This window comes from Corythoichthys intestinalis, chromosome 15, assembly GCF_030265065.1.
Source record: "Corythoichthys intestinalis isolate RoL2023-P3 chromosome 15, ASM3026506v1, whole genome shotgun sequence".
Lineage (NCBI taxonomy): Eukaryota > Metazoa > Chordata > Actinopteri > Syngnathiformes > Syngnathidae > Corythoichthys > Corythoichthys intestinalis.
Window position 1 is genome coordinate 34780349 of NC_080409.1, and position 12032 is coordinate 34792380.

The window sequence follows — 12032 nt, forward strand, 5'->3', positions numbered from 1 at the left end:
TTCCAAAATGGCTGCCCCTCTTGAAGATTGTCAGAAACAAAGAGCTGTAATCGAATTCCTTGTTGCAGAGGGAGAAACCCCTCTGAGGATTCACAACCGGCTGGAAAATGTCTACAAGGATGATACCATAGACTATAGTACGTAAATAGATGGGTACAGCGATTTAAAAACAGTGCTGAGGACCATGAAGAGGTGGGTAAAGCCAGCCTAGCCGATAAGCCCCGTAGTAGTCGCCCATCCACCTCTCTCAATCCTGACAACAAAATTTATGCTGATGAGTTGATAAGAGCTGACAGGCGCGTTACTGTTGAGGAGCTGGCATCCAAGCTTGATCTAAGCATAGGCAGTGCCCATTCAAATGTGGCATCCCTTGGGTATTCAAAAGTGTGTGCCCGTTGGGTACCCAGACAGCTGAAGGAGGACCACAAGACTGAAAGAGTTCGCTGCTGCACTCAGCTTCTGGAACACCACCAGGGAGACCCCACCTTTCTGGAAATAATCATTACTGGAGATGAAACATGGGTATACCATTTTGAACCTGAATCTAAAAGGAGATCTGTCAAGCCGAGATGACGAGGCGGACTCAGCTGCGGAGGTTCAGGCAAAAATTTATTTTGAAAACACAGGTTCTTCCGCTAACATGCGGGGATGAAAAAAAGCACAAACAAAAAGTGCTCCAATGGAGGAATGAGTCAGGATGACTAGAAACAAAATAAGGTTTCAAACACAAAGCGCTCCAAACGGGAGGTAAGGCAAAAACATAAAGCGCTCCAAAAGGAGGAAAAATTCAAGCTGGTTAGGATGAAAAGTTACAAACACAAAGCACTCCAATGGAGGATAATGTACAGAATAACTATGATGGCTATGGCGAGAGGCTGATGTGACTGACCTTACATGAAAGACACTTCTGCACAAGACAAGGGGAACTAGGGCATTATATACACACACAAGGTAATGGGGAACAGGTGGAAACAATAGGTGATTAGATGAAAAGAGGAAGGGCAAGTACGCGACTATGAAGAGGGTGAAGCTTTCAAAATAAAACAGGAAGTGACATGGCATGACAAGATCAATGGAATGGCGTCACCCAAATTCACCAAGGACCAAAACGTTCAAGGCCCAAAAGTCAGCTGGCAAAATTATGGCCACCGATTTTTTGGGATTCTCAAGGTGTAATCCTTGCGGATTTTTTGCCGAAGGGGAAAACCATTAACTCTGAGGTATACATTGAGACTCTTGGGAAGCTCAAAGCAAGAATTCGATGTGTTCAGCCCAACTTGGACATGGTAAATGTGCTCCAGCATGACAATCACACAAGCATCAGGACCATGGAGGTCATCACTTCATTTGGATGGACTGTGATACCACATCCGCCATATTCTCCTGATTTGGCACCGTCAGACTACCACCTCTTTGGTCCAATGAAAGAAGGACTCCGGGGCAACCGATATGGCAAGGACGATGAAAAATGCTATCAAGAATTGGCTTAGAGATCAACCGGCTGAGTTCTACAACACTGGTATACATGCCCTCGTTCATAGGTGTACTGTAGCTCTTGAGAGAGGTGGAGACTATGTGGAGAAGCAAAAATGTAATCCTCACACTTGTACCTTTCTTTTGATGTATAATACATGCGATTATAATTTGTCTGTACATCATAAAGTTGGTTGCATTACATTTTGAATAACCCTCGTATTATCAACTTTTTTTATTTTGAAACGCATGCTTTTAGTTTGTGGCGCTTTCACGCGCAAGTGGGGGCGCACTCGCACTTGTTTGCGTGAAGAAGAGCGCTCACACGCCAGAAGAAGACGGACAGCTACGCAGCATCTGAGCAAGTGGACGAGAGAGAGAGAGAGAGAGAGAGAGAGAGAGAAAGAAACACGGCTGCGAACCTCCGTTCATTGTTTATGCTTGTAAAATATCTCTACAGAGGCAACGCCTGTGTGTATCATCTTTTCTGTTGTTGTTGTGTGTTTTCCACCTGCGATCGGACACTTAGAGCCATTTGTGTGGTTGTTTGAACGATGTGCAAATGCTAGCGAACGCATGCTAACCGTTTGTGTCATTGCTGTAATAGCACCTAATTATCATTTATTTACGTTGATGTGAACCTGTTTGGTATCGAGGACGAAATTGATTCAGCAAATTATACGGATGTCTAGCATCGTCATTTGGGAGTTTAGCTCGCTGTATAACCAGGACCGAGACGTAGCGTCCTGGTGAGGACAGTATATTCGCATTTCGTTGTGCATGCACTGTACACTTATTCAGCATGTTGTTCTCTATTGTATTTTTATATCAAATTGCCTTTCAAGAAGACATATCTGTACTATGTGTTGGATTTTATCAATTAAATTTCCCTAGTTTGAAACCCAAACTTGGATTTCTATCTCTAATTTGAAACACAAGTGAATTTTGTCAGGGGTGCCCAAACTTTCATACCAAAGTGTATTTAGGCTTATTTGTGTGAATTTATCCCCAAAGAGAGCAAAACAAAGAATAAGGGACTTGCCTCATTGTAATAGGGACAATTGGTGGACTCCTTCATGGACGTGTATTTCTTCTCTTCCCCGATCTCCACGCACACCATGGGATCCATGTTGAGACCCACTAGCTGCCGGGCCTCGATTACACTAACGCTCACCTGCCATCAAGCACAAATAAGATGCAAGTTATTAATTATGAGTCATTGAAAATAATTAGCCCATATGGTATGTTATCCTTGGATTTACTTGGTAATCCACAGGACGTCCAGAGCTGGGCTCCATCTTGATGTCAGGTTTGGACCTGAGTATCATTGAGCGCAGTCAAAATGACATACTGTACTGTGTGCATTGTTTGGATTTTGCGGGTTAAACGTGTTATCGGACCTCTTGTTGGACACGTTAGTGGTAACAGCGGTAACCGACGCCAGAGAGACGGTGTCGGGGTCAAAGCGTCCACCAGTGAACATGGCCTGGCGGTCCAGGTTCTGTGTCTCCAGGATAGCAGGCTCATCTAAACAAAAACAAAAGGATAATTTGTGAAAAGTTGATCGTCGTCAATGGCAATGAAATTATCATTCACACCCGAATGTACACGCATGGTGCTTATTCTTCCATCTTCGTCATCCATACCTCCATTTTTGTCTTGTTTGTGTCCACGGTGCTTACTGCGCTTCATGATTCAAACGCTACACTTTCCCTGCTTTGACAGAAAAACATTAACCAGTTATAGAGCACTCATTTAATAGTACATATTCTCCCACTTATTTATTTTTAAAACTTGGTTTCGTTTATTTTTCTCTGATTTTTAAATGAAAAAATATATACAGGTAGTCCCTGGGATTGTGACGTACCAGTCTCATGTGATTTCGACTTTACAATGCCGGAGTGTCATCTGCCATATTGGCAGTTTAAATTTTTTTTTTTTTATCGCATAACACTGTCTCGTCCAACCACCTCTCAGCATTGATAGTACGTATAGTATCTGTTTTTGGATTGTTATTTTGAGATTTAGGGGGCATTTAGGAGTACTTGAAGGGTTAACTCCGATTTACGCAGAAATTCGGGTTACATTGCCAGCGTAGGAACAGAACTCGTTCATAACCCCGGTACTACCTATAGATATATATATATATACTGTATATATATAAGGGCTGTCATAATTATCGCGTTAACGGGCGGTAATTAATTTTTTTGATTAATCACGTTAAAATATTCGACGCATTTAACACACATGCCCCGCTCAAACAGATTAAAATGTCAGCACAGTGTAATGTCCACTTGTTACTTGGGTTTTTTGTCGCCCTCTGCTGGTGCTTGGGTGCGACTGATTTAATGAGTGAGCATTGTGTAATTATTGACATCAACAATGGCGAGCTACTAGTTTATTTTTTGATTGAAAATTTTACAAATTTTATTAAAACGAAAACATTAAGAAGGGTTTTAATGATAAAATTTCTATAACTTGTACTAACATTTATCTTTTAAGAACTCCAAGTCTTTCTATCCATGGATCGCTTTAATAGAATGTTAATAATGTTAATGCCATCTTGTTGATTTATTGTTATAATAAACAAATACAGTACTTATGTAACGTATATTGAATGTATATATCCGTCTTGTGTCTTATCGAATAATTTACAGAAAAATATGGCATATTTTATAGATGGTTTGAATTGCGATTAATTAATTTTTAAGCTGTAATTAATTCGATTAAAAATTTTAATCGTCTGTTACATATATATATATATAAAATTGTAATTGAGACCTGGCACCCATATATGTGGACATCACATTTTAGGTCTTTCTTTTTTCCTAGAAGTGCAACAACTAATTGATTAATCGACAACTATTTTGATAACAGATTAATCGTTTAGGACCTTTTTCACCTAAACTTGTCTAAATTCTTAAAATTATAGATACATAAATACAACTTCTCAGTTCTAAATACTATCAGGTTTCTTCATTATATTTTTGTTAAGTCAAAGTAGGACATGAACAAAAATCAGCTTTTACTTTGGAAAAGAACAATTCACATTTTTGCCAATTTTCGGACATCTTACTGTTTAAACTAGCTTATTAATAAGGCTGAAATAACTAATCGATTAATAAATTAGTTGCCAACGAATTTGATAATCGATACAGCTGAAGGAAATAGTCATTCATGTTATCTTCATTGATACTTACAACATGCCGAAAACAACTTTAAGCTAAATTGTGAAGGTAATTAAAAGAAGTGACATTTATACGATTATTTAATGGATCGAATTATCGATTATGAAAATAATCGTTAGTTGCAGCGCTATTTTTTACTCTACCAAATGTTATTATTCTGGCCTACATAACCCGAAATGTGATGTAAACCTCAAATTTTTACCACTGTCCTATTTTGGGCCCCTAAGTCTCAATTTGGAAACCCCTAAATGCCACGCCCCGCCGTTAAATTATTAAAATGACTTAATGTGATCATTACAGAGGATACATTTCACACGCATTGTGAGAAAAACAATGGCAAGATATTAATGGGCCCCTATGAATTAAAATATATACTTTCTATATGATTTGAATGCAACCCAATTATTTATGACATGAAAAACATTTAAATGAAAATATGAAATGAAAAATATAATATGTCTCACATACCAAGTAATGCATGTCAAATGGACAATACATACCAGTTAATGCAGTGATGTTTTCGTCTGTGCGGTCTTTCCGCTCCAAGACTTTTCCCGATAAACTGAAATAAAGTTTAAATTAAAAAAGTCGATGTCAACATTTTGAATGTTTTTACAGAACGCAATCCGGAATCCGAATGAGGTTGACGAGAGAGCTCGGAGCGATGTGATACGTGCACGATGAATACTGCATGAGTGGCGAACTCGACACTGGTAACTATAACTTGGAGCTGACGGGCCACCAATCAGAATGCACCGTGCACACAAAAGATGATTTGACAATAGGCTGCAGGAGAAATAATCCAGAATAATATCGAGTACCAAGTATTTAATATCATCAATGAAATACAACTACATAAATGAGGGGAATATTTAAATAATGACAAACAAATTTACCGCCAAATAGTAAATATATCATATTTTTGTAACTGAGTTATATAATGCTGGCCAAAAGTATTGGCAATATCGCAATAAAACTTTTGGACAACCTGATTCCATTTCTTGTTTTATTTAAAACGATTGGTGCATGTGAAAAACAGGTCAATAAATCACAAATTATTAGAAAAATTTAACCGAAGGTGGAGTATCAAAGTAGAATGCACGTAGTCTCAATATATGCCCAGCAACGTACAGTAGGTGTTGTTGTGAGGCACATCAAGTTGTCTTACCTTCCCTAACAGCGTAAAGAAACGAACAAAAACTTGGAACACTTGCATTTATGAATTTAGGGTAAGAAGCCGATGTATAACTTGTAGTAGATGAGTGTTTGTTCTCCATTTCTTTATCGTTGTATAACTAGAATTAGCAAAGCTAATGATGTCTCACCTGTGACGCAAAACACAGAATTGTAGTCAAAAACAACATAATTGTGCCATCCTACACATACTGATTAGCAACAGGCTAGCAGTACAGTAGTTGTAGTAAATAATATTAAACATCATCATAATTACAATCATCATCGTAATAACATTAATAAAGACAACAAGTCGTTTCATGGGCAAGATTTTTGCTTGAATATTTTTGGAGCATTGGACATATGAAAATGCAGGGATAAGAAGAACATACTATACCTTCCGTAACACAGAGGTAAAATGGCTAAATAAACACCAGGTCTTTGTGGTGGGACAGGCTTGGTTCCACATCTGCCTTCATGAACATGTTGTCCTCCCATGTCGTGATGATGGCAGATGGATGCGGTATTTCCAAATTACCTTTTTTGAGGGATTTTGATGAGTGATGCCACTCCAGCTCCACTGTTGTTTTGGTTAGAGAAAATGTAAAACGGAAGTCACAAGCAGAAATGCGGAAGTACCTCGTAAACTTGTCTCACCAATAAATAAGATTAAAATAAAAAATAAATTAGTTGATGTTTAAAAAATGAAAAAGAACATTAATGCTAAACAATGCTCAACACAGTAAGGAAATACAATGTATTCTATTTTTGTAACTGAATAATGAGTGAAAAAGAAAAGATATACTTTTTTTTTTTTTTACAAGTAAAGAACTAAATCTATAAATGTACTGTTTTTTAAAAGTACATATTAATGTTTTGCTGTTGAATGAATGTTGAATACAGTATTTTTAAAAATTAAATGTGACATAGATACACGAAAAAAATCATAAGTCTATGAAAACCCACTTTTTAATCGAAATAAACAGTATTTTTATAAATGAAATAATGTGACATAGATACAGGAAAAAAATCACAAGTCTATGAAAATCCACTTTTTAATTTAAATAAAAAAATAAAAGGGAAATATATTGTACTTTTCTCTCAATAAACCAGAGCAAAAATAAAAATTCCCTTTATCCAAAAAAAAAAGATTTTTTTTAATCTTTAAACATTTTAAATGAGAAAATTAATAAAAACTTATGACAAATGATAGAATATTTTTATATTCAAACAAAAACATATATTGTGCTTTTTTATCCAAAAAATAAATTTCATTATTTCAAATACATTAAAATTAAAAATCATAGAAATATCTCTATTAAAAGTATTTTTAAAAAAATAAAATGGTGTTGTAGTTTCACAAGGGCGCCCATTTTTAAGGCGGCCCGAGTTCAAGTCATCATCTCATCAATTACACATACACGTTGAGTCTTAAGTTGCTGGTGTCCGATGAAACATTAGTCAATTATTCACACGCTACATTCACAGTCAGTCAGTCAGTGAGTCACTGACACACACAAAAAAAATCATTATTATAATTGTCTTTATCACACTGGCTCATGAAATGTCCATATTCAATAATTATAATCTAGGTATACCACATGCAGGCCGCTAATTTGTGACGCTTCCATTTAAGCGTCCACACTGATGAAGGACTGTGCCCTTAATTACTTTGTTCAGTGGCACTCAACATTGAAGGCAGCTATCATCAAAAGTCTGACTTTACTCTTGAACAAGTAGTAGCTTTGGCAAGTGTTATCACAACAAAACAGTTGCAAATTGACTCATTGACGGAGATAGACGTCTAATCCGTTTGAAACGGGATCGCTGTCAGCCTCTCCAATTTCAAATGGGTTAGACGTCTATCGCCGTCAGTGGCGGACAATGAGTTGTATTAAATAAAAAATAGACGAAGTAAAATAATTTCCAAACATTTTCCAAAATTAACCCTTTCATGCATGTATTATGTACGATATATATACTGTATATAAATATTTTAACCCTAACGGTGAGCAATCTCACTTAATGTCCATACCTAACTTGTTTGTGCTATGCTGATTGCGTGTACGTCACATGATCGGCGCGGAATCGGATGTCGTTACGACACACCTCAAAAGTGCCTGCTGGAGGTGACCTATGGTGAACTCCACCCGGGATGTCTCTCAAGAGGTGTGAACATGACTGACTGTCCCGTGTGACTGGCTGGGAACCAGTCCAGGGTGGACATCGCCTCTCCTTCAGCATCAACTGGGATCCTAGTGACGATGAAAAACAATCAAGAAATAAATCTACATTTAACTATTCAAAAAGTCAAAATTCAATCATAATTTCATCAATTGAAATAGCTGTCATGAAATTAAACACATGAAAAATAAAATATTTTTTAAATAATCAATATAAGTCAAGTTACCGGTAATTTATTTATTAAGCCCTAAATTATTAAAAGATACCAAAGGTCTTCACAAAAACCAAATGACATTAAAAAATACTATCTGAAAGTACAGTATCTTAAAAATATTAAACATTACAAACAGACCAACATTATAATAACTAAATAACTAAAGATGTCCGATCACGTCATTTTCAAAGTATCGGAATCGGCAAAAAAATATCGGACATGCCTTTTTTAAATATATATATATATATATACTTTTTTTTAATTAAAATCGTTTTCTAATTGTATTTCACGTTACAGACAAAATGTCTTACACTCATCCAGAGTCTTTAGTTTTGGCTTAAAGTAGCACTGTCAAATTTATCGCGTTAACAGCGGTAATTAATTTTTTTTTAATTAATCACGTTAAAATATGTAATGCAATTAACGCATGCGCTGCACGACCCACTCACGCATTGTCGCATTCAATCTATAAAGGCGCCGTTTTACCTATATATAGAGCTAAAAGGCAGTGTAAAATGAGTGGAGTGAATTTAGGCAGTCTTTGGAGCCTTTATTTAATTGGCTAAAGCCTTAAAAACCCCTCTCAATAATTAAAAATATCGTGGGAAGCAATGTGGGGAAGAAAGGTAGTAGTTGATCTTTTTCTTAACACCATATGTTATTTCTCAACGCACAGAAGATACATCAATTGGTGTCCCTACGCACAGTCATGGTTGCACTTCCCATCGAGCATTTGGGCAGAACAGTTAAATGGCTACAGTATCATTTACCGAAAGCTCAACAAATACACTAAATGGCAATATTTAGTCACAATATACAAAGTCACAAGTCTTTCTATCCGTGGATCCCTTTCACAGAAAGAATGTTAACAATGTAAATGCCATCTGGAGGATTTATTGTCATAATAAACAAATAGAGTACTTATGTACTGTATGTTGAATGTATATATTCGTCCGAGTTTTATTCATTTTTTTTCTTAATGCATTGCCAAAATGTATATGATCGGGAAAAATTATCGTGAATGATTGGAATTGAATCGGGAGCAAAAAAAAAAAAGCAATCGGATCGGGAAATATCGGGATCGGCAGATGCTCAAACTAAAACGATCGGGATCGGATCGGGAGCAAAAAAACATGATCGGAACAACCCTATAAATAACCTTAATATATGTAATTTATCCATTTAAATAAAATAAACCCATAGATACTACAATAAGGACAACCCCACTTGACATCTTGTTGTGGTTTTATGCTATTATTTTGTCAATTCATTATAATAAAGCAGCTCCGTTGAGTGGTTAGAACGTCCGCCTCATAATTCTGAGATGAAGGGTTCAATCCCGGGCCCATGCGTGGAGTTTGCATGTTGTCCCCGTGCCTACGTGGGTTTTCTCCGGGTACTCTGGATTACAGTGGCCGAGAGGTGTCAGCCGAAATGCAAAGTCCAAACATTTTGCAAATAGAAAAAGCACGAACCCGAATTGCAAACGCTTTGCAAAAGAAAAAAAAGCACGAATGCAAACTGCCACAACACGATCCCCAATTCCTAAAGCGCGATTGCAAATTGGCAAAAGCACGAACCCCAATTGCCACAACACGGCAGCAAATTGCTCGCAGCACGAATGTAGATTGCCACAACACAATCCCCAATTCTTAAAGCGCGATTGCAAATTGGCAAAAGCACTAACGCCAATTGCCACAACACCACAGCAAGTGGCTTGCAGCACGACCGCAAAAGGCTCGCAAGACAATTGCAAAGACGATGTCTTATAGATTTTACGATGAACTACCACTTCTGACCAAGCCTGTCGCAATATGCAATAATTCCATTTATCGGGCGATAAATAAAAATGAAGGCGGTAATTTTTCTGCTGCGATTTATCGCCTCGCGTGCACGTGCGTGTGCGCGTGCGGCAGACGTTCTGGTTAAAGTTCGGATTCCTCGTTACCAACTGCGCAAAATGCATCTTCGTTCCAGGTCCGGCAAAAAATAGCACCGGAGCCAATCGTTCCCATTATATTCTATTGTTCAATGTATACCGGCCACATCAGTGCTCCGGAGTGACTGTGGACCATCTATGGCGCGCCGGTGTTGTTGACGTGTGGGCGCTCCCTTCAGGAGTGACATTTCACGCGGGGCGGCTATTTTTCGGCACAATACTGGATATTTGAGTGGCAAATTAAGAGCTATGTGCTTCAAACTCGTCCTGTTTATGAAAGTCGATTGTCTTATGCTGGTGTTGTGTAGTAATGAGCAGACGTGACTTGAGCGTAACTATTTTAATGCGCGCACACACTAGATATCATGAAATGGCAAACTTTATGTGCTTCGTCCCATGCCATTGGCTACGTGAGCCCAGAGTGATTACGGGACACGTAGTCCATATACTATATCGATGAATGCTAAACTGCCATGACTGAATGGAAGTTAAGAAGGCCAAATCAATCCATACCAGTGACTATAGATAATGTTGCAAATATTGTTAATTCAGTATGTGACACAGATGGATTCGGACCACAAATAGAATGTCTTGCTCATGTAGTAAACCTAGCTGCTAAGAGAGCTGTAGCAATCAACAGTGTGCCCTGCCTCACTTTATAAACAGTAAAGATTGTTCTCAGCACGTATATACAATTTTTTTTCAGATCAGTAAGAAGTAAGCACATAAATATTATGCACTAAAATGCATGTTTATATGATGGCAATTTAATTTTTGCTCGTTACCCAAAAAAAAAAAAAAAAAACGTGTCCCCCGTATCAAAAATCGTACCAAACCATGACTTAACTATATCGTTGCATCCCTATGGAACACCATTGCAGAAGCTATGACGGGAAACGTTTTCATTTGCCTAAATGCTTAAGTTATGAAGTGCAATTTTTTTGTGTTTTTTTTAAACACACTCTATTTATTCTGTGTGGTATCAATATTGTTGTTTTTTACTTAAGAGGCATGGTCTATTCTTTTTAGTTGTGATTTCTTAAAAAGTATTTTTGAATTTAAGAGTAAATATCGCGTTTAAATGAGTGTACTTGATCTATTAATATATACTGGACTGTCTCAGAAAATTAGAATATTGTGTATTCTAATTTTCTGAGACAGTCCTGTACATTAATCCACCATTTAAAGCAGGGGTGTCCAAACTTTTTGCAAAGGGGACCAGATTTGGCGTGGTAAAAATGTGGGGGGCCGACCTTGGCTGACGTCCTTTACATAGAACAATATACAGGACTGTCTCAGAAAATTAGAATATTGTGTATTCTAATTTTCTGAGACAGTCCAGTACTGTATTCGCACTGTGTTATTGTAAATTGGTTAAAAAAAACATTGGGGGGGCGCAATAATGTCGCATATTGCAATAATTTATGGAATAATTATCGCACACTAAAATTTGTTATCGCGACAGGCCTACTTGTGACTTCAGTGACAGGAAATATTTCAGTGCACTGATGTAATAATGTACGGGTAATGACGCCACTGTTCAGGGTAAATTTACGTTGAGGAAGTGTGCCCCCCCCCCCAAAAATGTAATTCCCCCCTGTAATTTCTTTCTGCAGCCGGGTCTGGACCATACACCGTACTCTACATCAAATTGGTGTGCATGGCTGTCACCCCAGGGGGAAGCCTCCTCTGAAGACGGTACACAAGAAAGCCTGCCTGTCTCATCAGACCATAGTACATGGTTATAGTAATCCATGTGCTTTGTTGACATGTCTTCACAAACTGTTTGCGCGCTTTCTTGAGGTGTGTCCAAACCTTTGGCCTGTACTGTATATACACTGTTCGTGTTCAATCCCCGGTT

At 37.7% G+C, this 12032-nt stretch overlaps 1 protein-coding gene across 4 annotated transcripts in view; it reads right to left on the reverse strand.

The window, feature by feature from the left end:
* The window catches only part of LOC130930914 (otoferlin-like), an 82732-nt gene extending 77389 nt beyond the window's left edge, over positions 1-5343 (reverse strand). For all 4 annotated transcript variants that reach the window (XM_057859240.1, XM_057859239.1, XM_057859241.1 and 1 more), the window contains exons 1-5: positions 5162-5343; positions 3120-3189; positions 2874-3000; positions 2736-2790; positions 2516-2647 (exon numbers count right to left, since the gene is read on the reverse strand). In XM_057859240.1, coding sequence (XP_057715223.1) covers positions 2516-2647; positions 2736-2790; positions 2874-3000; positions 3120-3165 — 360 coding nt within the window. In that variant the 5' untranslated portion in view covers positions 3166-3189; positions 5162-5343. The remainder of the gene's footprint in view (positions 1-2515; positions 2648-2735; positions 2791-2873; positions 3001-3119; positions 3190-5161) is intronic.
* Positions 5344-12032: the final 6689 nt, after the last annotated feature.